The following is a 26903-nucleotide window of genomic DNA, read 5'->3' as shown; positions in this document are numbered from 1 at the left end:
TCCCTCAGCCTCTCCCCATCTGTAGGCCCTTCTGAATGCTACACTGCCTTCCAGCACATCAACTCACCCCCCTAATTTGGCATCATTTGGAAACCTGCTGAGGGGTGCATTATGGCCCATCATCCATTATAGCCCAGGTGAGGGTGGTGGAACACTGGCACAGGCTGCCCAGAGAGGTGGTAGATGCCCCACCCTGGAAACATTCAAGGTCAGGTTGGACAGGGCTTTGAGCAACCTGATCTAGCAGGAGGGTTGGACTAGATGACCTTGAAAGGTCCCTTCCAACCCAAACCATTCTATGATTCCATGATCCAGGTCATTATAGAAAATGTTAAACAAGATCAGCCTCATTACTGATCCTTGAGAAACATCACCAGTAAGCAGATGCCAGTCAGACTTTGAATCATGGACCACTGCCCTTCAACCAGTTTTTCCCTCACTTTGTAGTCCACCCATCCAGTTCACATCTCCTTAATTTGGCTACTAAGATAAAACACAAGACTGTACCGAAAGCTTTTCTGAAGTCAAAGTGAGCATCACTCATTCCTTTCCCTTCGTCTACAAAACCTGTCCTTTCATCATAAAAGTCAATCCGGATGGTCAAGCATGGTTTGCTCTTGGTAGATCCATGCTGGCTGTTCAAATTTTTGTTCTTCCTGTGCCAGTAAACAGTTTTCATGAGGAACTGCTCCATAATCTTCCTAAGGACCAAGGTGAGGCTGACTGGCCTGTAGTTCCCTTCCTCCCTGCCTACCCTGAAGATGATGTAGCATTTCCTTTTTTCTGTCGTATTAGTCAATTCATGAAAATTAACTGTAAAAAGTTATAAAATCCTCAGATGAATGATAGGACGCAAGGGTCCTGGTCCAAGGCTATAGGAAGAGGTGTTACTGAATTCTGGACATAGACGAGAACTCCTGTTTCTCAGCAAACACTAAATTCTCTCCCTGATGCTGCAGTTTCATGGAACAGGAGGGCAATGCAATAGCATCCTGCCAATGAAAGGGGCAGCCAGCTCCCCCTCCGTCTCCTCCTGCATCACTTAGCTTTGTGTCAGCCCTGACGGTTGCCAGGACTATCCAAAAGACAATTCCACCCACTAACCCATGTGAAAGCTAACTAGTCAAGACAAAACAAAAGAGGCCCTTTTTTTTTTTTTTCTTTTTTTGTCAGGTTAGTGAATCAGGTCATGAAAAAATCACCGCAGACTAGGCAAAAGGAAAGGGAGGATAAGAGATGAGGGGGGAGAAAAAGACCATGCCTTTCTCATGGCAGCAAGCCAACAGATCGGCTTGGATGGCTGCGAAACCGCAACCTAAAAAACATATACCTTTAGGATCCTAAAATAGTTCTCTAGAGCAATGGTTAGCCCAAGTAGCTATAGTTGTAAGCACAGAAAAATCATCTTCTTTTTAATCCTTTAAAAATGGTCAGATGAGGGAAATTTAAGTCCTACTTTTCTAGCTACTGAAGCAGACGAATGATGCATCCAAGCTTCTAATCTATTTTTCAAAAATGAACCACAGGGCTAGACACAAGCTGGTTTCTCAAGCTGATGCACAGTATTCCGCTGTCAGGAATGCCACTTAAATATTAACCAAAACCCTGCATCAGTCTTCCTACCACGAGCATCCAGAAGAGAGGAGAGATGGTACTTCAGCTGATGTTTATTTATCCTGCACAGAATTTGAAGTAAAACTTCAACTGCATGAGATCATGTGCAAGCTGCCATCTGTGCTTATTCCATCAGGATTATCATTCTTGATTGTTTTATTTGGGGAAAAAAGTCGGATAAGGATTGTGACTTTAAGGTTGTAGCATGTACAGACTTAAGGAGGTGATGCACTTGTGTTTTAAACGGCATTTCTTTGCTGTTTTCTTGTGGGGCTTTTTATTTCTGAGACCATCACAGCTGTTCCACAGACTCTATAAGCAGGTCTCTACGTTTGATGTGTTTTACATTTTGTAAAAGAACTTTAATTTTGCTATTCAGACTTTTTTTCCTAAATTGATCCCTATTCTTCATAAACTCTTTTCAGCCTTTGTACTTTCTTCCAGTTACACGGTAACATCGGCTGTTGTCTAGGAAACACATCTTGTGTTCTCCCGAGCATCCCGGCACTGTTAATAAAAGAAATCCCTTTGCATCTCTGGGTCACATCATGTTAATTCAGCAACTCTGTGTGAGAGCCAAGCAACTGATTTAGTGTGCAACCTGCAATGCAAAATGCTCTTTACAAGACGACCAGAGTGAAAGAGCTCCCATAAGGAAACCTTCCTCACAAGCCCTACCAGCGGTTAGCTATACAGGGAGTTGCACATACGCGGAGAATCACACATGTTCAGAGAATCGCATCTTCTCGTACTTACCAAGGACAACACAAAAATATTCAGCAACTGGAACGGGAGTAGGAAAAGGCCCAGAGTAGTAATATTTTCTCAAGACAAACTCCATACATCCCTTTCAGACTGCTATGTACAATAAGTCTATATAAGGAATCAGAAGAGGATTTTTGATATTATGTTGTACAAGAAAAACCTTACCAAAAAAAAAAAACAAACCAAGCCTCCAAGCCCAGACCTCAGCACTTATTTAATGCTTTTTCACCTTGAAAGTATGGCAAAGATCTACCCAATTCATCCGTCTTCTCCACCTTTGAGCAGAGGAGTAGGTAAATTCATCCCATAACACAGGTAAGACTAAGCAACAGCAGAAAGTGGGCAGACAGGATTGTCATCTGGAACGTGGGTGGCACCAACCAGGCAAGTTTAGGCAGACTGGAGGCCATCTTCACTTTTTTTTTTTTTTTTAAATTAAATAGAAGTGATGCTTCCAAGATCAAACAGCCAGGGAAGGATGATTCTTAAGGCATAAGGTCACCACCAGCTCTGTGAGTAGTATTCTCAAATCATGGGGTCCAGTTGGTCAAGTTGATCTTTCAGCTTGGGTATTCTACAGACCAGTGGAGGCTATGACTGGCTGAAATTCTTCTCTGGTTTAATTAGAGGCTTTGAAGTCCTGTAAGAACATAATTTTCTCTGGGCAAGATGGGAAATCAATTAAGAGAGTAAATCTGCAAAATTCACACCCAGATCATGAACGGTTCTATAGAAAACTGCTCAATATCAGCATCAGCTTCAGTGAAACGATACATTACTTCATGGCTAAGAAAGGTTATTTGCTAACATCCTAGATGGAAAAACACTGCAATAAAAGAAAAATTATCTGTAAGAAAAGTGGACTGATGGCCACTTGAGTTAAGGTATTCCCTAAAATACAGGTGGACAGCCACAGAAGTACTCCCAGCTGTTACTGTACTTATGAAACTGTGTGAGAATTGAGACTGTGGTGATATAAAGATGATATAAAGACTTACCTAAAGAAGGTAAGACAGGAAGGTATGTAGGTCTCATAGTTAAATTTTTATTATTTTCACAAGCAAACGAAAATACAAATTGCTTTTTTTAATTAAAACCCATATGGCTGTATCAAGGCCGCTCAGCTTGCTATGTAGTCTTGGTAGCAATGAGTTATGAGTGCAAATGTCTCGTGATCCCTTATTGTAGGATGGGATATGGGATACTGCATCAAGGAGGAAGGGAGGCACAGGCTGGCCATTAGAAAGGATGCTCTGTGGGAGCTGAAAGGGGGAAGATACCCACGGATTGCCTAAAGGCTGAAGATGGGGAGTGTTCATCCTAGCCCACTGCCAAGAAGACAGCAGATACCTGAAAAACATGGCAACAGAGAGCAGGAATGGATTTCAAATAACTCCCTTTTGTACAAATACGTTCTTTGTTGTCTATACCTACTGACATCTTCTCCATGATTTTTTAATGATACACCACACTTTTGGTCCTTTGCTCCAGGGAAAGCAGTCTGCATTAAAATGATCATTTAAAAGAAAGCCATAATCCTGGTGATTTATAGTCTCAAACTGATCCACTCTGCTCAGAATATTAAAGCTATTTGCCATTCAAACCCAGATCTGATTTTTGCAAAGGGCCTCTCACGTTAATTGAAGGTCAGATCAATATCACTCTTTGGAGGGTGTTTGGAATACAAGCGAGGAGACATTTCCATATTAAAATTCAACAAGACATTACACCAACAAACTCATTCTTGCCCGAGGTTAACCTTAAACAGGAAAGAGATATTTCAACTCCTTAATCTCATTCTCCTCCATATTAGCTTGTCATGTTGTTGGGCATGGCTTCTGCCTTTCCCAATTTAATTCATGTCAAAGCTTGCAATTTTCATTGCTTGCTGTCGCTGCATTACGACTCTTGCCTTCTTTCTCTCAGGACTGCTGTTTTCTGAAATCCCCAGTTAAAGAGCGATATGTAATTTAGGTGGTTTTCACTGTACAACGCTTTGCCAACTGCCCTTAATCATATTTTAAATAACTTTTCTCAGGATAGGCAGTTCCCTTCCCTCTAGCTCCAGACTGGTCCCTGCCACCCTCTCCCCACCCACAACGCCACGAAGACTCAGCCACGCTGTCGCACTTACTACGGTCAAGGACTCGGCGCCTCTCCCCAGGTTTTCTAGCTGTAGATTTGCAACAGAAACCAAGATCTTTACCCAAAACTGATACAAGCAAAATGGACGATGAGTTACAGCAATTGCTAATCAATGAATTGGGACCCAAATCTTGCCCTCACCTGGCTGTTCATTGCAGCCCGACACGTGTCTCTTAGCTGTCTGTGTCCCGTGGGTGAACCAGTGAGTTGCTTGGGCTGGAAGACAAGCCTGGATGACCTCAGGGGTCTTTTATATTGCTATTAACAAGAAAAGTGCACTGGGAATGGAATCAGAAATGTGAACACTGTCCACTATAACCCTTTAAATGTGTCAAATGTATTTGCCACTTCTCTTGTTGGACATGAACGCACAATCAGGAGGCCCAGGTAATGAGATCCGCTGGCTTTGCTTCTCACATAAAATGCTCATCAGTATTTTATGTAATTAACCTTTGCAGTAAAAGATCACCAGGTCCTTTTCCTCCTTCATGAAAAGCTTCCCAGATAGAAAAAAGGGTCAGTTCATCTCAAGTATGGTGTCCCCAGTGATTTCAAGAAGCTTTTTTACAAAGGTGATTTTGCTTTCATGATTATACATTTTTCTCTCTTCCCTCCCTATTCTGCATACATGAGGTAAAGTAGATGTCATTTGCTTTTTGAAGCCCACCACCCCCAATTAAAATGATCAACAATCATTTTGATCAGATTAACGATTAGTTTCAGGATTTTCCATTTCCCTTGTATTACCTTTAAATTTCGAGCTACCCAAGTGCTTGCATATTTTGTGTGTCCAAAATGCCACTGCTTTTTAAAACAGATTTTCTTGTGTAAAAAAAAAAAAAAAAAGGGGGGGGGGGGGGCCTCTGACTCTGAACTCTCTAAGAATTTAGAGATTCTTAGAATGTCAGCAAAGCCCTAACACCAAGTTGACTAGTTTCCTAGTTTATAGTTCCAAGAAAATACTATTTCACCAAAGATGCAACATCTAACTTTGAAGCAAAAATGGGGGGAAAAGCCCCCCCAAGAAATCTTAAGATGCTGCTTCTATTTTATGAGCGAACATCAAGACCTGTGACATAACTGGTGAGAAGTGTTTCACCTCGGATCCCGTATCATTTAACAGGAAAGCATCGCTGATGTGAAATGCAGAATTGAAAGGTAGTGTTACAGGAGACTGAAGTCTCAGAAATCACTTGCAAGACAGCATTCACATTTAAGAGCTCGATGTCAAATATTCAGTGGATTTAATAAATTACATCCAGAGAAGCAACTGCAGCTATGCTAGTTTATATGTATGGAAGTCGGTAACCTTCATATGAATTAATATTTTCCACTACAAGTTATTCCTATGAAAAGAAGGTCTTTCCCCTTGGAAACATGTGTGAGTGGGAATATCTGCTTACTCGTGCATTGGATAGATTTTCTTTCCTTTAGAAGAAATAATATATAAATGATGGTGACAGTTTTCTTTGTTAAAGAGAATACGGGAGAACGGGTTGCTTTAAAGTGACACATTATTTAACATGCTTCTAGCAAAGCAATTTTGAGAATGTTAATGAAAGCTTATTATTATACAGCTATTACTAAATTAAAAAGAAGCAACTGTGAAGTTCAGAAAAACTTGGAAAATTTTAAAGTACATAGGAGACAGCTTCTCGAACAGTCTGAAAGCAGCAGGGTTCTGAGATGAACCTCATACGCTATACAAGGACACCGTATATATCCAGTACAACATCAGTCCAAAAAAAGGTCAGCCTGAAAAATACTCTTATTCTTATTTAAGAGCACCCTTACTTTTAAGAATTGTATTCAAACACAATGCTTGGCACACCCAGAGCTATTTTATGTTATTACTTGTTAAAGAAATCGAGCAGGTAAAAGAATCAGGCCACTTCAACAAGGTTAAGGAGCACAGAAAGGACAGCCCAGAAGCACGTAGTAACTCTGATACACCTACACTACGTAGCTGCCCAACTGAGGCCAAAAACCTGATTACAAAAGGTGCTGTACAAAGACAAAAACCAAAAATTGGTTCCTGTTCATGAGAACTTTTAAATCTAAGAAAAGGGATAACATTGGGGTGGCAAAAGGCAGGGCAACATTTGATAGAAAACCATCTGAGCTTCTAATTCTGGTCAGGATTCAGAGGCACCACGGCCTTATGAAGTTTTACAGAAGCATTTAGAAGGACTGTAGTTGTGAAGACGTTTATAAGGAACTGCTCCACAGGGAAAAAAGAAAAAGCAACAGCATGCTTGATTTGAAAGAGAAGCTGATCAGAAGCATAAATCAACCATTTGATAGGGAAAAAGAGGAAACAGATTAAAGCTATGAAAGAGTCTTGGATGTGAAGACATACATTTCTTGGATAAAGGAAGGAGGTGAAATAATCAAAGACACAGGCTAGGAAAATGATCTTTTAGGGACGTTATTTTGAAAAGATGCAAGATTGCATTAGTAAAGGTCAAATAAAAGGATGTGGCACTAACCAAAACATATGTTGAGAATTTTAAGACTTTTACCTTGCAAATATACGGAAAAAAATCATACCTTCAAAAAACAAAGACATAGCATCCGCAACTGAACATGGCTCCCTGTTGAAGTTGGAGAAGACTTTGCCCAAACCATCCAAATGTAGCTGAGGATTCTCCTTTGGGAACAGGAGTAGGTCCCTGCCCTTTACCCTATGCTCCCCACCGGACAGCTTTGGCCAGCGGGAAAAGGCACACTCTTGATGCAGAGCAGTTTGCATCTTCATAACTAGAAAAAACTGGCGAAGAACAGTCCTTACCATTAGTATTTCTGTTGCCAGATGCCGTTTCCAAGGCAGCCACAAACTCTGACCAATGCAACACGCTTCCTTTGCATCCTATCAGTTTGTGTGTAGTGAGGATGTGACACGCTCTTGGCCCGTACGGAGCAAGCTGTTGAATTTCCTTTCACCTTGACAGTTTATAACAGTAACTCTTACTTTCTGCTCCGAAGACACAAATATTTTAATGATTTAAGGTAACTTCTAGTTAGACGACCTTGATACACTTACCTTGAAGTAAAATGGTGACACAAATTCGCTTGGTAATAGTCTACCTGCTCTTTAGAAAAATGTGATTAAATCACCATCAAGGACTGAATAAAGTAGATTGCCCACAGCCATACAAAGAGTTATTTGTAGTCTTTGATTTGCTGTCTTACATTTCTGAGAAGATAAGTGTTCTGCCTTTGGAGTGTCTCATCCACAAGCTGATGTTATTTACAGAAACAATAGAAGCTATTAAAAATACATATAGCTCTTACCTAAAAGTCTCATTGTAGGAGACGATCTTTCTTCTTTCTCTATCAAGTTCATCTGCTCTTAAGATAAAAAATTTCTGGACTACCTCTGCCCAGATATGATATGGTAAAGCCATGATTTATCATGAACCTCAAGATACATTAGTTCGATGGGAAGGTGTCTTCTGAGTCCTAACTTCTAAAGCTGAGAGAAATTTGGTTTGTTTGGTTTTTAAAGGAGGTATTTATAGCCTGTATGGCTGGGGGGAAGAAAACCTGAGTGAATATTAAGCACGCGAAACCTACTAAATTAGCGAACTGAAACGCAAAGCCCTTCTCCAAAACCAGATGACTTCTGAATGTTTGGCACTGGTGGCACTCTTGATATTACACAGACATGATCTGCAGAGCTCTTTCAAATGTAGGATACTTATTGTCAGCCCTACTAGTTTTCCACATCAGGTTACAGAGTAAGGCGTGCACAGGTATGACTGAGTATAAACATTAACACCTCCAAGGGTTTAAAGATAATCTTAAAGTGAAATGATAACCAAGGAGTAGTTGGGAACACCAGGTGAACGTTTAGAGAAAACTGTGAACTATTTTCTTGGCTATGGGTATTCCCTACTCTCGGTTCCAACCGCTATAGTGTTCTGTACAACCACATATAGAAAAGCAGGTCTTGCATGGTGGCTAAGGCAATTTCCTCTCAGAGAAGCAGAGGTTTGCCAAATCACACAAACAGCTTAATAGTTTTACTTATTTTTATCTGTATTTGCTCTTAGCACATAATTAATTCTCTTTTCAAAATGCGTGTTCATTTTGCATAAGATTCCACATGCAGATTGTTAGGGAGGTATTCAGAGCATAATCAGGCCCTTCCACACTGAAAAAGGAGTCAGCTGCGGGATGAGGATTCACGTTCTACCCATTGAGAGCTCGCGTCTCAGCCCCAGCTGTGCCAGGAGCTAGAGATGCCAGCCAAAGACTGAAGAGAATTCTGTTGTGGAGAATGAGAGAAGGAGACCTGGGGAAGGGAGGGAAGAAGAAAAGCTCCAAGAACTCTTTCAGGTACATGCAAATGCTGTAAACGTGGACCTCCCTTGCCACTTACAAAAAAATACACAATTTTAAACGCTTTCTTTTTTTTTCCTGATTAACTAGCTGTAAGTATATACTGAAAGGATATATATGTAAAAAAAAGAAAATCTAAAGAAGATCCTTCATTTTTAATATTGAAACAAGGACAAGTAGATTATTAGCAAACTGAATGGAATTTTGCTTTGATACTACAGAGGACTGCAAATGTAACTCAGTTCCAGAGATCCGAGTACCTAGGCTTATGCTCTTGAACACCACACCTACCAGAGGTCAAGATTCAAATGTAAGTTATGTTTCTTAGGCAGGCGATACAGCCAGTTAACAGTGCTATTGCTATACGTAAGGTCATTTATTAGCAACTTAAGCAGCCGGCAATTACACAAGCTGAGACCAAGATAATAAACTTAAAGTACAGTTCATTCAGAGGCTGAGAAATTTGCAACGATTGACATTTGCTTGAGAAGACACGGATACTGGCAATTTGACCTGACTGCTGTGCAAAAGTGGGAATGAAGGTAAGATCAATCTCTTTTACTTATTAGGTAGTGCTAGCTACAGCAGACCTTCGAAGAATCCTTCCCTTATAGGGCTTTCAGCTTTTACCATTAAGAGATCATTGGGATAAGGAAATGAGATCACCCTGAGGTGGAACTCGCAGTAGTAAGAAGATTCTTTAAAACACCCCTAGACGCATTTTCAGAAGTCCATAAATCTAACTCGTGTCTTCTCCCCATCTTTGGAAAGAGGCTGTTGTGCTTACTGGCAAGAACTTGACAGGTTTGACTGAAATCATGAAATGCACATCAAGCCTGACATCACATCAGTTCAAAGTCTACGGCATCCAGAGTCATACAGAACACACTTGCCCGGTATCTGAAACGGTAAAATCTTCATAGCTGACTCTAATCTTCAGACAGAACATTATGAAAATTTGTCATCCAGGAAGATATTTTTTTTTTTTTTAAATAGAAACTGTGAAACACTTCTGTTTTCATTTAAAAATGGCTTAGCTAGAAAACTCAGAGGGAATGAAACCTTCTTCATAATAAAATTAAAATATAAATTAGTAATTATTATTTTATCTTTAACAGATAAACTAGTCACTATGAAATTAATGTAAGCCACAGCAGCCTTACACGGATAATTACACTTTTATTGATCCATTAAACCCAGAGTATTTCAGTAACATATTCAAAAGGTTACTATTTACTCTGTAATCATTAGCATAGCTTAGCATAGCACATATATAGGAAAAGTAAATGAAACATCAGTTAACTGCTTAGGAAGAGAGATGAAGAAAGCAATAATACATCCAATAAATGAACCTGTTACGTGTAGGTTCAGAAGTACTGTAGCTTGTTGAAGCTCCTTACTGACGGGGAGCGGTGGCCACAGGGAGACTAAGGTCTCCTGCCAAACAGCTGCAGGATTCCAAGGAAAGACATCCATACAAGCTCTGCTGAAAGAACCGGTACCCACCTGCACATCGGTACCCACAGAAATCCGCTGCATCCTCAGTACAATAAACCCCCTTAGAAGCATCCTGTGTACCACTGGACTGCATAAAATAAGCCTTCTCTGGTACCTAAATCTTGCATTATGTTTGAGTTTGAAAGAATCACTTCTGTGCATGCTTCAGACTTACCATGGGCTAGCAGAGACTAACACACAGCAGCGTTGTGTGTCACCTCCTGGATGGCAGGACGGCGCTGACAAATGTGGGGGGAAGGGAGGTCTACAAAAAGGTATAGCATAACTACTGTTATTAATCTTGGAAAACACCCATCGCTGAAATATTAGTCTCATTTTAGCATCAAAAATTAGAAGTAGTTTGCTAATTCGTATGAAATCCATACAGTGTGGGTTTTTTAACATGTGGAAGAAAGCCAAACCACCCTCAGAGGTGAACGAGGGCAGGTGACGTGTAGAGAAACAGCACTACTTATCACTGACAGTACATGGCAGAAGTATTCAAAAGCACTTGCGATGGACAATAGAGGGGCCAGCTTCCTCATATTCATCTTTACTGATCCACATTTGCTGAAAAGTGGACAGAGACGCCAATATCGAACCCCCAATCCAGACAGAGTATTTACGTTCTGGTGGTGCAATCATCTAGAAGAGAAGTGCAAACTGTTGTAAGTAAAGTGACAAGCAGATAGCACGGTAAACATCTCGTCGGATGAAATAACGAGGTGGAAGTCTTTTCATCATAGAAGCGCAACTCCAATGAACTAAAGCACCTAAGAGGTAGAAAGGCTGCCATGTTTTGTCTCCCACCTCAAGTCGACAGAGATGCTATAATGCTACTACGAGCAGACAAATATGGCAGCCCATGAGATATCTGCAAACGGCCCACAGCACAGCTACCAAAAAATTGTAAACATATATGAAAGAAAATTAAAGTTTTGAAATATTAACCTAATTTGGTTGTAAATAAAGACCACTGGGACAACACTACACAGAACGGTCTAAGCATTTTTTTAAGGATAAAGGAATTTTTTACATTAAAAAAAAAAACAAACGAAAATGTTGAGATACACTGGCATTGTGTATCTAGCTAAGCGCTAAATGTAGAGCTAGAAGACCTGCCGATTCCCCCCTTGGCCACTGAATTGTTAAAATACTCCGGATGTACCCTTGCTTCTGCATGCTCCTGCTTCCGTTCCCGCCACTCCGTGTCATGCCCGCTCAGCGTGCCGCCGGCTGCCTGATAAAAAGGGCCTCTCGATTTCGCTACACGTTGTCTTGAGTCCAAGCCGAAAGGGTCCTTTCAAATAGCTAACAGGCTACAGACTTTGCATGCTGCTTGGATTTTGGATTTATTCTTTCACCCTTTTCACTAATGACTTCCACCGATAGCTGAGCCTTGAAGCCTATAATAGTCCCAGTATCTTCTCAAGTTGTTCACGTCCCCTTTAGTATTTACAGCTCCATCTTCTCTAGGCTCATCCCTACCTCTCTTGTTGTTCTGTGGTGTGTTTCAAGTAGCCCTTTTCCCCCTCATAGCCCTACTTCACTGGGAATCCCACAGGACTCCCTTCCTTCACTGTTGTTTCACATTTTCTCAAAATGACCTCATCAACTCCCATGGCTTCAGCAACCATTTTTATTCCAGTACCTCCCAAATCCCTCTTTTAATTCTGCTTTGGCTGGTAGGAGGAAAAGAGGTACTAACTAAGCAGGCTGTCCAAGGCTCTCCTAACATCAGAACTTGGGATACAAGACCTGGACATTCTCTTAGGGACATTTTGGTTTGTTTATAAGATCTAACTTTCCAACAAAAGCTTCTTTTCTAAGTGCAGGTGTTCAAAATTACCTTAATCTTCATAGTGCTTGGAGCCAAAGCTGTAATCTCTTTCTGCATACGATCGCCAATCCCAGGATACATCGTCGTTCCTCCAGAAAGGACATTATTAGCATAGAGATCCTTACGGATGTCGATATCGCATTTCATAATACTGTTGTAAGTGGTTTCGTGGATACCCGCAGATTCCATCCCTGAGTGCAAAGAAGTTTCAACATGTTACTTCTCTTTGTCCCCTTCTTTTTCTTACTGTTAAAATGAAAGGAAGGCTCACTAGTCCAAGCTGTCTCCCTTAAGAAAACTCCAGAAAACAAAAGCTATGTGATGCTTAGGAGAGGAAGGAGAAAGATAGGACATACTCCTCACCTTCTTTGTAATCCCAGCATAGTCATTATACAAGCAAAATACACTTGGGAGGAAGAAGGATCCCCATTACGATTTCATACGGGGATTTTTACTTCCTCAAGTAAAAAAAAAAAAAAGAATTAACATTATTTAAGGAAAAATTTAAAATGAGGCATTACTGCAATAGTTTGCCATTTTTATAATCTTTTATGATGCTGTTAGCTAGAAATAGAAGCCCACTTGGCATTTCAGTGAGCTACCTTGCTTTTGAGGTGTAGGTTTAATTTGAATACCAGTACAGTTAAGTTAACTTATGGTACTATTTTTTGCTAAAGAAAAGGAACAGACCAGATATAGGCCTGGGAATACAGTTTGAACTTTAAGTACTAGACTTTTAAACTAGCTTAATGTGCACATTTTGACAAAGATCTGTGATCCAGAAAATCCTGATTTCCATCGCTACGTTTCTGATACTGACCATTGTTGAGCACCAACTCTGATCCCTGATACACTTCTGGCAGCCAAATCCCTCTGTCTACTGAAGAGAATTTCTCCTGCTGATGTTCAAACACAGAATATTTGAACATCACTCCTGCTGATGTTCAAATACAGAACTTGGAGCTATATTAATGCTTGAATAGTTTTGTTTCTACATACAAATGTAGCTAGCTTCACCATTTAGTTTGATGGAAATCGTGCCAAACTGCCTGCAGCCGTTTTGCTCAGTCCTCAAGAGTGGAATTTAAGTGGACAGCAGGAAATTTGTGAGGGCAGTACGAGTTACCACATAAAGTGTCAGTCATCCACTGGATAGAATGGGAATTTTAACACTACAGATAAAACTACAGGAAAATAATGTACGATTTGATTTTGTATGATTAAATTACAGATTAATATAATAAAACGATAAACGAAAGCACTGTCTAGATTTAAAAAACCCACATAGGCAGCACTGTGCAGTTACATATCAGCCAGTCAAGATAAAAAGCATGATCTTCTGACAGTACTCTAAAACATCATCTTAGAAACTCTACTGCATTTATAAGAGGTTGAAACCATCTTAGAATTCAGGTATTTCTAAACTGACAGGCATCTTTTTGCCCAGCAGCTGTAGCAGCAGTGTTCATAGCTTCTACAGAACTGATTAAGTCAATAGAAGCTGCATGTTTCCAAGGACATTTGAGGATAAATACCTCAGTTCCTACAGCTGAAGGCTGTCTATACTTCCTAAGAAATTCTTCTTTTCATTCTCTGTCAAGTCCCTAGAAAGAAAAGTCCTGTCCCACCTATGAAGGATGGCTGGAAGAGAGTTTCCGGGCATCGGAACCGTTCATTCCCGATGGTGATGACTTGTCCATCAGGAAGCTCATAGCTCTTTTCAAGAGAGGAGGAGGAAGCAGCAGTTGCCATTTCATTTTCAAAATCCAAAGCCACATAACAAAGCTTCTCCTTGACATCTCTCACAATCTCTCGTTCCGCTGCAGACAGCCAACAAATTTTCAATCAACATACAGTACAACAGCCAGGACACAGATTTTCTCATGCACGTTTCCCCGAGTTCATGACGGTTGTACGGTTCATTGGGTTCTGACCTCTCTGTTGTCTCAATAACATTACTTTCCCTTTGAATTGCCAAATCTCCCTCATCAGCAAATAAAAGATATATTGTACTGCAGAATACTGTAAAGATTAATGTTTACATGTTTATGTCCTAAAACCTTGATCAGAGGTTCATCCAGAGGTTCATCCATTACCAGCTACTAACTTTGTTCCTTTGTCTGTGGAAGAGGTATGATCAAATCACAGAATCACAGAATTGTACAGGTTGGAAAAGACCTTTAAGATCATCGAGTCCAACCATAAACCCAACACTACCAAGACCACCACTACACCATGTCCCTAAGCACCTCATCCAAATGTCTTTTAAATACCCCCAGGGATGGTGACTCAACCACTTCCCTGGGCAGCCTGTTCCAATGCTTGATAACCCTTTCAGTGAAGTAAAATTTCCTAATATCCAGTCTAAACCTCCCCTGGCGCAACTTGAGGCCATTTCCTCTCGTCCTATCACTTGTTACCTGGGAGAAGAGACCAACCCCCACCTCGCTACAGCCTCCTTTCAGGCAGTTGTAGAGAGCGATGAGGTCTCCCCTCAGCCTCCTTTTCTCCAGGCTGAACAACCCCAGCTCCCTCAGCCGCTCCCCATCAGCCTTGTGCTCCAGACCCTTCCCCAGCTTCGTTGCCCTTCTCTGGACACGCTCCAGCCCCTCAATGTCCTTCTTGTAGTGGGGGGCCCAAAACTGAATGCAGTATTCGAGGTGTGGCCTCACCAGTGAAATACAACAACCAGTTACATTTGTCAGTGACTTCGGATTTCCTAATGAGGTGGCATCCTCCTCCCTGATGCTCAACGTATATGCTGAAAGCCAGAGTCAGGAAAACCCCATTAACTAACACGAACTGTTTTTCCCAGGCCAACCTAGTGACGGGGATTTTGATGCATCTTGCCAGGTACACGCTTCCTGCATAATAAGACAACTAACAGAGCAAACATATGCAAAGGGCATCCAAAGCACAGCTCGTTACCAGTGGTGACAAAAGAGTAGCCTCTCTCCGTAAGAATTTTCATGAGATAGTCAGTCAGGTCTCTGCCTGCCAGATCGAGTCTCATGATGGCATGAGGCAAGGCATAGCCCTCATAGATAGGCACATTGTGTGTGACACCATCCCCGGAATCCAAAACTATTCCTGGAAAGTGAAAGAAAAGGAGAAGCTGGTTATTTCCCACTGATACAGGGTCTCCACATACTCCGTATTCTCAGCTGAAACATGCAACAACAAATAAAGATGCTCACGTGGCGATCGCTTCTGTCATTTCTACAGCTAAAAAGCTGCTCGTGCGAGACGAAATCGTTAGCACAAACTAAGCAGCAACTGCATTTGGGGGGGAAAAAAGACACGTAACGTTCAGCGATTTGATTGTATTGTTCTTGCTGAACGGATGTTGGCAATGAGGATCCTACGTGGATGCAGAGGCTTTCATTTCAGACGACCCCTAGTACTTCACAGACATGACGTAATGTACAAACCGTAAATAAAAACCTATCTATAAAATTAAAAATTTGAATCTGCCATTAAAATAAACCACCCCATTAGGGAAAATATAACAATGGTTTATCTGTGCACAGCCATGTTAGCTATATCCTTGGATAGGAAATGAAGTACATGTTTTCCACTCAAAATGAATAAAGCATTTCTGATACCAAACTTGCATACAAATAGTTGAATTTTAAACGTAAAGCAAGTATTTATGGCAATTGTAATTCCTGTAAGCTGGCAATCTTTTCACACAAAATTTTATCGTGGCATCAGGCTACAAAGACAGATGGTATTTTAGTTTTTTTCAAAGTATATGAAGACTCAAGAGTTGCTAAGAAGTAATTTATCGTCTCAGTGCTTGATCAGACTCTAAATGGCAATAAGAAGAGACCTCCATGCTAATTCTAATGATCGCTTAACAGCAGACATCATTAGGTGATTGAAATTTAACATTTAAATGAAATATTTTCATTTCGCTACTGAACGTGGGTAGGTTTTTTTTTCTACTGGGAAGGGAGCTCAACAATAGAGGTCTAAAGTAAGAAGGAACCGTGGGTTTGGAACAATCCGGTTAAGATACAGCCTCTTGTCTATGCTGTGCAATTAAGGGCAGTATCAAAAGGTATCATCTTTCATCGGCTCATACAGTTGAGCCGTAGTCACTTGAGTTTTTGAAGCAGAAAGTCATAAATCTACACCCATACCTGCCATGAAGTTGAAAACAACAAAGAGGTACTTGCACAGCATGGCGGGAAGCATTCAGTTTCCATACGTTCCATTCAGTTCTTCTTAATACACAGCTGGGGCATCATAACCGACATATATCTGCGTGTGTGTGCGTATGTGCACATACATCCGCGAGAGAAGGGCAAGTGGAAAACCCAACTCCCAGAAAGACTCACCAGTCGTTCTTCCAGATGCATACAGCGACAGCACTGCCTGAATTGCTACATACATGGCTGGCACATTGAACGTCTCAAACATAATCTGGAATGAAGAATTTCAAAACCTTTAGGATCCACACTTAAGAGTATCTGAAGAGACAGTAATTTTTTCTTTTTTTTTTTTTTTTTTTTTTTTTTTAATGAATACTGCCAGTTACTACTCCTGAGTCCCCTCCTGAACCGTGGTTCTTCTGTGAACAGCACACTACGTTTTCTTTAGGATTTCATTTAGAAAAAAAAAAAAAAAAAAATCACTGAAGTCAGTGGATATCTTTCCATTAACCTCAGACTAGGTCAGATTTTTACTGATAACATTAATTGAACATGACACCTTGGGATAACTTTTTTACCCTGATGGCAGGGCTGCAACAATGCAGCAATCTAAGGATTTTATATATATATATATATATATAAAGAGAAGTATATATACACACACACATAAAAAATATTTATAGAAGACACAGCTAGAAGAAGCCATGAGGAACAAACTGTCTATTCCCATCTCAAGGAAGAATCAGCCATTCCTGACACAGCTTTGGTTCTCTCTCGGGAATTCCTCTGCTGAAGCATCCACGGATTCCTCCAGCAAACAAATCTAGTGATACACTATACTTACTATTACCAGGGTTTTCTTGGTGTCTAGCTAAAACCTCACTTGGTCTAGTTTAAACTCATTACATCTCATTCTGCCCCCCCCCCCAGCAAACACAACAGTTTATCTTTTGTCTTTATGGCAACCTTAGCCGTATTCTCTTGTCTCATCCCCCACCTCCTCTACTCTAACACGCTCCAGTTCTTTCCATCTCCTGTGTCAGAGACACTGCAATTTAATCCACGCAGATGGAATAACATTTGTTTCCAGCTGGACTTCCACTGGACCTCTGCTAAGGAAAACCATTAAGGGCACACAGTGAACCAACACCCTCTGGACAACCCTACGCGCTGTATCCTTTCTTAGAGCAATGCCACCCTCCCCATCACTAGCGGTGCTGCTGCGACCGCCTTTCAGAGAATCACAGAATCGTTTAGGTTGGAAAAGACCCTTAAGATCATCGAGTCCAACCATAAACCTAACACTGCCGAGTCCACCACTACACCATGTCCCTAAGCGCCACGTCTCCGCGTCTTTTAAATACCTCCAGGGATGGGGACTCAGCCATCACCATTGTACCCGTCAGAGCCACTGACATCAGGGGGTTAAACTTAAACTCAGGATTTCATAAGCTAATACCTTTGCCAATGAAGTCTACTTTTAATGAAAAGTATGCTTTCAACTAAAGAATACACGAATTACCGATATTTCCTAGTTAATTAATGTAATGAATTTAATGCAATCAGTAATAAACAATAAGCCTTTAAACAATCTTGAAAACAGGATTTATCATTACAGTATAATGACAGAGAAACAGTCCTAGACATGTCTACTGTATGAACCACACTTCCTGGTTGTTATAAACTAGGCTTTTCTTACGGTCTGTTGTCATTTAGTATCTCCCAGTTGTATTATCTCCCAGTAATGCGTGCTGTCAAGCTCACTGCTTAATTAGTTTATTTACACCGTTGCTAAATTGATGCATAATCTTCCTATTAAATATATGCCAAAAGTGGGCACAAAGGGAAGTGCAGAGACACATCTAATTTTCCCAGGTGATTTTATACCTATACCTGTATTTAAATCGCACTTACTTCTGGTTACAGCACTGGCTAAATTTATAACATGGACTTTTGGCCAGAAGGCTGCTCTAAAATATACAAACTTCAAAGGTCAACTTTTGGTTCTGATCCGAGTTTGCCAAATCAGACTGGGTATGTCACAGGCCGAAACGTTTAGCAAAGCATCATTTAAGTTTGAATGCTTCAGACAGCTCACTTTCCCACGCCAGCACAAACATCCCAGTTTTTGAACCCTTTTCCCCTGATCCCTGAAGAGGTACTCCAGTTGGGAACCCCTCAAAGTCATCGGCATGATGGCCTTCAAACATCTTTATTCAGATCTTCCCAAAAAATGCAATTCTGATACGATAACTAGCATTTTGTCTGATGCAAAAGCGTTGCTAAAGTCAGAGTCTTCAAGGCAGAAAGCAGGAGCTGGTTCAGCACGAGCGGAGGAGTTGGGCTGCTCCAAGTTGAGCACTCTTGGTGGCCAGAGGTAGGCACGTGAAAGGCGTCATTGACCCAAAACTCACACAGAAGTGTGATTCAGCTGGGACATGACCCCTGTTACAGTGCTTGCAAACCTCAGATTTAAATACATCAATGACTCATAACTCCATCCCAAAAAATTACACGAATCCTGGGCTAACGTTATCGACACACCGAAACTCAGCATCAGAAGCCACCTTAGCCTCCGGCTTCCCCACTTCCAGAACCAAGCACACACACACAGTCTTGTGAACAAAGAAAATTACTTCAAGCTTTTAAGAGGCTAGTTCCATGTATCTCACTGCCACACACAAGTCCGAAACATTTTAGGGCCATCCAGAGAACTTGCGTGAGCAGCAGGAACCCTTGCTCTCTCACCATGGCTTAGCCAGCACGCAGACCCACACTAACCCTTAACGGATTATCTCCCAGATTAAGGAGAAAGTCAAATACCCAGGACTATTTCTATTTTTAGCTGCTTCTGTGCAGAAATGATCTGCAGCACCACACTCAGCTGATTACCTGAGTCATTTTTTCACGGTTGGCCTTGGGATTCAAGGGGGCCTCGGTCAGCAGGACGGGGTGTTCCTCCGGCGCGACACGGAGCTCGTTGTAGAAAGAATGATGCCAAATCTAAAAACGAAAATCACTTTGGAGAAGTGTTCTGCAAACCATTTCTTCTGCCCACAGAACTACACAGAAAGCTTTTCAAATACAGTCTGAGCGATTATCTTTTTTACAGACATTAAAATAGGCAGAAAGCGTGCAAGAGCGAATCTGCCAAATTCAAGTCTATTTGAGAATCCAAACCATTGGGTTTCTACTGTATATAACAAACAGCAGAATACAACCTACACGACGGAGTCTTTCCAGTTAGGACTCCCTAGACAGAGCACAGATCAGCCTCTCTAAACAGGGGCACGGGCCAGTTCCCACCCGCTGTGCTCCGATACAGAAGCTGAGCCAAGCGCTGAACTCTTAGACCTGGAGAGACTTCTCCAAGCTGCTTGGAGACTGATCCAGTTGCAAGTCATTGCCAAGATGGTCTTTGGAAATCTAATTATTTCCACAGAAGTGAAAGGCCCTTTATGCCACAGGTATTTCATCCAGTAAATCCTGAATCACACTCTCACTCACTATAGAGTAACTAAATTTCTTAGTCACGGTCTGTAAAGTACTGTAGTATTTTTTCATGCTGGAAGGTGCTACCTGTATCAGACGATGCTGGCTTTGATTGTCTGAGGACTATGGCTGTGAGGAGCTGAAAGGATTTTTTTCTTGATGCCAGCTCAAAGACAGACTGTGCAGTAACACGATGAACTGTTTCTTATCTTCTCGTTTAATTCTTTCCTACCCTTATTTCTTTTTTTTCTCTTTTTAGCTCTGCTTTGCCTGACCCAACAAGCTTCTTTCTGAGCACAAAACATCAGGATAGTTTTACGGGTAAGTTTTTTTGATTAATATCCTAGAAACAAGTATTATTATGCTCCAAAATGAACTTAAGTGGAAAAACTATCTTCTCTAAATTTGAAGCACCTACAAAGTCAACAGCTGCCCAGAGCTGGAATTATTCATTAAGAGAATTAATCAGCCCTAAAAAAAAAATTTCAATTCCATCTCAGCCCCCTGAAAAATATTATCAGATGTTTCCAGAACTGGGGCTGGGGATGCTGGGCCATCTTCCATTTGAAGGTTTAGAATACAAATACAGGGAGAAGTTGAATAAAACAGAGAGTAATCGTGTAAAAGTTGAAAATATAAACCGGATGTAAGAATAAAAAGGCTGCCATTTCAGACAGGAAAGAACCAAGGGAAGAGAAGGAAAACTCAGTGCTTGCATAATGAACAAAATACCGGCGATTTCAGCCCTGAGGAACAAACCTGGGCTCAAAAAGCAGGACCCTGCCTACACCTCGGGCAGCTTGCAGGTTTTTCCTCAAAACCAGCCTGGATTAGGCACTGTACAGCCCATTAGATTTGACCTAATGATAACCATCATGTTAATGGCTAATGATATTCTACAAGAAAGAAAAATAGTTCCGTGTTGGATTTTATAGGTCATGAGAATGAAATGCAAGCAGCAAGCACAACAGCAAAGAGAAATTACTGAGGAAGAATTATTCCAACGCTTATATTAAACATTTACATAGCCACCAGAGCCAGAAAACGCTTCATCCCAACGCTTTCCCTCCCATAGCTGTCAGCTCCGTTGCTGTGAACAAATTAACAGTGATGTACAATGCCCTGTATTATTCTCCAGCAGAAAACAGAGCAGCTCCAATTTGAATATTGTGAACTGAAGCACAGGAGAAGAAGAATGCTTCATTTCATCGCCTCCGTATTCTCCTCCTGCATTCACACGAACGTCTGCGCGTCCTGCAGCCTCCTCGCTCCCGCTGTCTCTCGCACACACGCCCGCTCAGCCCAATCGTTTGGTGACCCCCCTCTTTCTGTAACGTGTGGATGGTTGGGCACCGCGCTATTATGCCTTTGTCCCGTTTCTGGCACGTTACCCAGTAATTCTCTTGTTTCTTCTACATGGTGATGCTTTTAGTAGTGAGATTTCCAAGCCTTGGAAAGAAATTTGTGGTTCGGATCAGAATCATGCAACTGGTTTAAAAATCTTGGGGCGGGGGTGGGAGGGAATATATATGCATATACAAAACTTATTCCCTTAGCATGAAAACTTTAGGAATTGCATTTCAGAACTTCTCTCAGCCATAAAAGTGTGTGCACGTTTGCACATGAGTGTGCACGTGTGTGCGTGTTTGTGTGTTACAGAGCCTCAGGGGAAGATGAGATAAATGATTGAATCAGGGAAGCCTGTATATTAAAAAAAAAAAATGCTTTTTTTCTTATTTGCAACGATCACAAAAGTTAGCAATGCTGTTTCTTGTCTCTTCCCTACCGCTGCCTTTCTCTCACGCTTCTTTTTTCTATTTGTTGCTCATGGCTCGTTCACCTGAAAGCAGCCTCCGCCGTCCGTCCCACTCTGCTCCGGGGCTCGGCAGAAGCCCAAGCACAACTCGGCACCGGGGCACCTTTGCCCGCTACTGCACGTTGCAAGCTGTATGTCAGAAGGTGGCAAGTTTGGGCTAGGGACCCACTTTCACAAGGAATTCCTTCATCCGTTTAAGTGACAAAGAGAAGAAAAGTTCAAACTACAAGAGCCCGTGTAGTAGCTGGCCATTATTTGAATTACAGCGCTGCCCGAAGCCTCCACCACATTACACCCTTTAAAACCAATCAATCTAGCCATGAGTTTACACTACAGTAAAGCACACGCCACCTCTTTTACCTTCTCTAATTCCTTTTCCGAACTAGATTTTAGGTAGCCTGCTCTAGCATCCAGCATTACCCAGAAAAAGAACACGCACCAGTATGTGTTACACACAGCGCAACTTCCAGATGCAGAGCCCAGCTGCTGAGGGAAGAACATAAAATAGTGACCTCCAATTTTATTTTTTTTTTTTTTTTCCTACGGAGAAATATAATTTCTTGCTGAATACAGACAGCAGGAAAATTATCAGGAAGAACAACGTAACGGGATATAGGCGGTAGCCTTTCTACTCCGCAGAAACTAGCAAGGTGTCCTCCCAGCAAGCAGTGCAATAATGAAATGCAAATACTGTGCTTCCATCTAGAGGAGTAGGTGGGCAATTTATTTCCAAATTTGAGCTGAGGAACTCCCATTGCTCCTGTATCGACTCTGGTCTGTTCAGCCGGAACACTCTGTGCTTGACAATTTGAGTTCACGAATACGGCACAATAACTGACTTTAGGTATACGCATTCTAGTTGTAAACACCTTGTCTCAGCAAGTGTGAGTACAGAACACCACCGGCCCCGTGTCTTCCTTTCAGTGGTATTTTCCACAGGAAAACATCGCCAGAAGCATTTGCTTGGGGAGTTTCCTTCCCATACCATTCCACCTGGCGATGACAAGGGACTGAATTGCAATCCTCTCTTTAAAGACGACATACGATATTTCCACATGCAGACTCAGATGCTTCCTGAAGACACCAGGACATACGGGATATCAGAGAGATTTAGCAGGGTGAGAGAGCCCTTCGGACTCCTCCTGCCTCTCCAGCTTCTCCCATGAGCACACCCCATCGCCCGTGCCTGGTCTGGGACATCCTTCAGCGGGCATTGCACAAAGAGGTCATTGCGCTGACCGCATGCCAAGAAAGTCGGGCTTGATAGGGAATAAAGACGCCTTCTCGCCATCCAGATGTTAAAAGCTAACTGGAACTGGCATCAGCAAAACATGCTTCAGGAAAAAAATAATCCCACTCTCAAAGGATTACTATAGGGATAGGAAGCCCCAATCTGTCTCTTCCTCTTTAAGTGACAGTGAGAATGTCATCTGCAATACAAGATGCAGGCATCACCCATCGTCTTGTTCGTGTAGGCAAGTACTGAGGAGGGAAAATCACCCCTCCACGTTACAGTTTTTGTTCCCACCTTAAGTAATGTGTCTTTAATATTCCTCTGATTCACCGCTGATGAATCGCAACCTGTATTTTTTTTTACTTTAGCTACATTCTATCGTTGTCAAACGTTCTGCCTCAGTATGAACGTCAAGACCGAAAACAGTATGTATAAAGCACAGAATACTTTTATGACATACTGCCAAATCTGATGAGTAATAAGCATTTACTTTTTCAAAGAATAGTCACTCTAGAAGTGCCAAGACCTGATCAACTCCTGTACTAGCATGCTGTACTATCCCTTTACCTATACAGCAATTACAAATTCTTCAAGGATTTTCCCTTTGGTTTGCAAGAAGGTTAATGGCAAATTGTATGTCTTGGATAAGACACCTCAACAAAATTACATTAAAAGTAAACACCCACCTTCTCCATGTCATCCCAGTTAGTGATGATGCCATGCTCAATGGGATACTTCAGCGTCAGGATCCCTCTTTTACTTTGTGCTTCATCCCCTACATAGCTGTCTTTTTGACCCATTCCAACCATAACACCCTGCAAAGTATATTATTCCAATATTAGTGCAGTTTATCATGCCCATTAGAGAGAGAACCTGCTATATTGTACCTACTACTGCTGTTCCAGAACGTACCCCCTAAATGTGCGAGGAACTAAAATGTGAATATATCGGTAACCACCTACTCGGTACTACCACCCCCTAGCAACCCACGAGGACGAGCAAGGCAGCTTCAAAAAGGAAGGAAGGTATCTCACACCAGGCCAGCCAAGGCAGGCATCAGCAAACTCAAGGTTCTCCACAAGGGACGGGTCCTTCCTCACTGCACAAAGGAATAACGGGAAGGAATTATAGGTGAAAAAGATATAATCTCCCTAGATTTACTTTCTATACTCAGTTGCCCTTTCTGTCTAGGCAGTTCCACTATTGCCTTTAAAAAGTGAGATTCCCCCTTGCTGGAAGTGAAATGGTTTTGAAAAATATACTTTTTGCAAAAAAGCATTAATTTATATAAAACAGAGATGGATTTTCTAAAAGAAAACTCGCTTATTAAATAATAGGTTTACTAAGTTTATCTTGTTCGCGTTAGGAAGCCTATCATGATTACCCCAAATAATATAACAACATACGAGGTAAAATATTATTCATCAACTAGCATAAAAATATTTCATTTTTCTCAGGGATTCATTAATTCCATGGATTCATTAATACAGCTGCTGAGCTGCTTAACTGTGCAAAATGGCATGCCAAAAGACAATGAACAATTTGAGAGGTTAAAGAATGGATGATTTCAACAACTGATATTCAACGTCAATTCATAGAGGTGTTCAAAATGCATTCCTTAAAATGCTTAGTATTTTACACCTGTGAAACCAGGCTTCTTTAGCTCAGCTAAAGACCCCACAGAACTTCAGGGAAGGGGTTTATAGCCCAGAAAATTAAAATCTGACTCAGATATTAATAAAATGAACAAAACCCTGCATCTTCTATTTATAAAGGAACTATTAGGAAATTAATTAAGCAGAAAGACCCTTTCCAAGGTCAAGAAAAGCCACATTTATCCTTTCAAGTCCTGTTTGAGTTGATAAAGTAATGTGCTAGAGACCGTTTTTGGAAGTTTATTGGGCCATGCTGTTACTTAATGGAACACTAAGAGGAACTTACCATTATTATTCATTTGGTTTCTCATGCTAGAAATGTTCTGCCTATCTTTTTTCTTTGTATTAATGCAGCAAGTATTAATTAATCCAGCAAGCTGGGTGGTGGTTGTTTGTTTGTTTTTTCATAAGACACCTTCCTATCATTAAAACACTCATGTTCTTTTATAGTCAACATTTTATGGCCGAAGAACACCTTTTCCAAAGGATCAGTAAGTTTACCTCATAGTTTAAAAATCTGCAGCTCGGTCCTCCAGTTCCTCACAAGCTAAACTACAAAGGCCAACGGGAGTTTCGCCTGAATAAATCTGATGCTTTATCACCGCCAGGTCTAAAGTCTCAAAAAAACCCCACAAGAAACCAAAACCAACCCAGAACAACCACCCAAACCGGACAGCGCTTCCATGTTGGTACCAACCAACCTGATGTCGAGGACGTCCAACGATGGATGGAAATACAGCTCTTGGGGCATCATCTCCTGCAAACCCAGCTTTGCAAAGCCCAGAACCATTGTCACATACAAGGGCAGTGGTTTCATCGTCATCGCACATAGTGCCTCACAATTTTGGCTGCAAAACAGTAATTTGGGAGGGGGGGGAAGAGAGCAGATGGAAGGGAATAGGACAGAAGCAACTCTCCATCATTTAGAGAGCAAACTGCTGTAAAAAGAATAATTTTGGAAAAAGAATAAACCTCAACAGCAAAGTCTATGCTAACGTCCCGATCTTGCAAAGTATCCACATAAATTTCAGCTTGAATAGGTTTTACCGAAGCAAATTAATCAGGACATTCAGCCTTTGTTTCCAAAAGGGAAATCTCCTCTGCTGTAGCCTCAAGGGGTCCTGTGATATTCTGTTAATTGGCCTCGTGATCACGGGACAAGTTCAGCTAGAGGATAGACATTCAGCTGTACTTGGACTTAAGCAAGCATAACACCATCTCTTCCGAGGCTGAATTATCTTCTAGAAACGGCATTTGTTAAAAATGAATTGATCATATGCACGTACCAGTTATAGAGTTAGCAGTTAGATGGTAAATAAGAATCACCAAACATTCATTACTTCGAAGACCGCAGTTGTTCCCTAGTGGCACGTTTAAATTGGCCTTTTTCTTAGAGGGTCATCATCAATCTTAAACAAACAACTAAAAATAACCCACACAAAAAGTTTCAGGGAAGCGTTCGCTGTGTGTTTTTGAACGACAGCTCCTCTGTAATGTGAAGTGCTCACGACAGGACCTATTCCATATTTGTAAGTGGTAAATACCTTATCGAAGTGGTTATTCTGGGAAACAGAACAAGGGGCAGCTGGCACAAGCGCCCAGGAACAGCTCCACTCCAGCGGTCGGCCAACACATCAGACAAAGTCCTGAACTCATTGAAATTCATGGCAAAACTCCCACCGAGGGAGGGCCCGAATTTCACCAAGACTTCTGTTGCGGATTCCTTGGCTATTTTTAGGACTGTACGATTGCCTCTTTAGGCAGTCAAGGAGAGGGAAGGATTTGCTTTTTCCTTCTCTGGCACTTCACTCGGTAAGGAAGGGTACTTCAGAAATGAGAATGAAAAACAGCACTTGTCCAGTGAAGTTCTGGTCCCTAACAATGCAAAAGTGCATTAAGCACCATTTTTGCAATTAATGCAAAAATGTATTTGTCTTCTGACGGCATTACAGCTCCACCCGAGAGCTACGTGCACAGGCAGGCCGGGACGGTGGCAGAACAGCCACCAGCATTAGGGTCTGCCCTGCGACCGATTCATGCTGTCCCGTTTGCGGAGTTTAAAATATCTCATGCTCTTCAGAGGATCCCTGCAAGAATACCCAAGTCCCCGGAGATTTATAAACAGGAACAGTTTTGGGTTTTAAAGTCTGAGCTGCACGAAGTTCCTGGTGTTCAGTCCTTTCCCGTATGCTTTACAAAGCAAGACCGTGACATGACCCAAGCCAATGCTCACAAGTGAAATGGAAGCATAATTTGAAAATATGACATCATTTTAAATAAGAAAAATCACTTTAATTCTTGTTGATTTGCCTGTGACTAGATGATTCTTTTTCACATAAAGAAG

At 41.4% G+C, this 26903-nt stretch overlaps 1 protein-coding gene across 1 annotated transcript; it reads right to left on the bottom strand.

Moving 5' to 3' along the window:
* Nucleotides 1-10194: 10194 nt before the first annotated feature.
* On the bottom strand, nucleotides 10195-25389 carry LOC142409651 (actin, alpha skeletal muscle B-like). The gene is made up of 8 exons (XM_075501403.1): nucleotides 25261-25389; nucleotides 23591-23719; nucleotides 19255-19365; nucleotides 16549-16633; nucleotides 15134-15295; nucleotides 13834-14025; nucleotides 12215-12396; nucleotides 10195-11010 (listed from the first exon to the last, which is right to left on the bottom strand). The coding sequence occupies exons 1-8, from the start codon at nucleotides 25387-25389 to the stop codon at nucleotides 10867-10869; spliced, it is 1134 nt and encodes a 377-aa protein (XP_075357518.1). The 3' UTR covers nucleotides 10195-10866.
* Nucleotides 25390-26903: the final 1514 nt, after the last annotated feature.

The sequence above is a fragment of the Mycteria americana genome, chromosome 5 (genome assembly GCF_035582795.1).
Source record: "Mycteria americana isolate JAX WOST 10 ecotype Jacksonville Zoo and Gardens chromosome 5, USCA_MyAme_1.0, whole genome shotgun sequence".
In the NCBI taxonomy this organism is placed as follows: domain Eukaryota; kingdom Metazoa; phylum Chordata; class Aves; order Ciconiiformes; family Ciconiidae; genus Mycteria; species Mycteria americana.
This window is presented reverse-complemented; position numbering and strand designations above follow the sequence as displayed.

Coding starts and splice junctions, on each gene's coding strand:
- LOC142409651 (XM_075501403.1), bottom strand. CDS start 25,389: ATGTGCGATGACGATGAAACCACTGCCCTTGTATGTGACAATGGTTCT. Junction 16,634..19,254: donor ACCGTGAAAAAATGACTCAG/GTAATCAGCTGA, acceptor TCTTCATTCCAG/ATTATGTTTGAGACGTTCAA. Junction 15,296..16,548: donor TGCATCTGGAAGAACGACTG/GTGAGTCTTTCT, acceptor TTCACTTTCCAG/GAATAGTTTTGGATTCCGGG.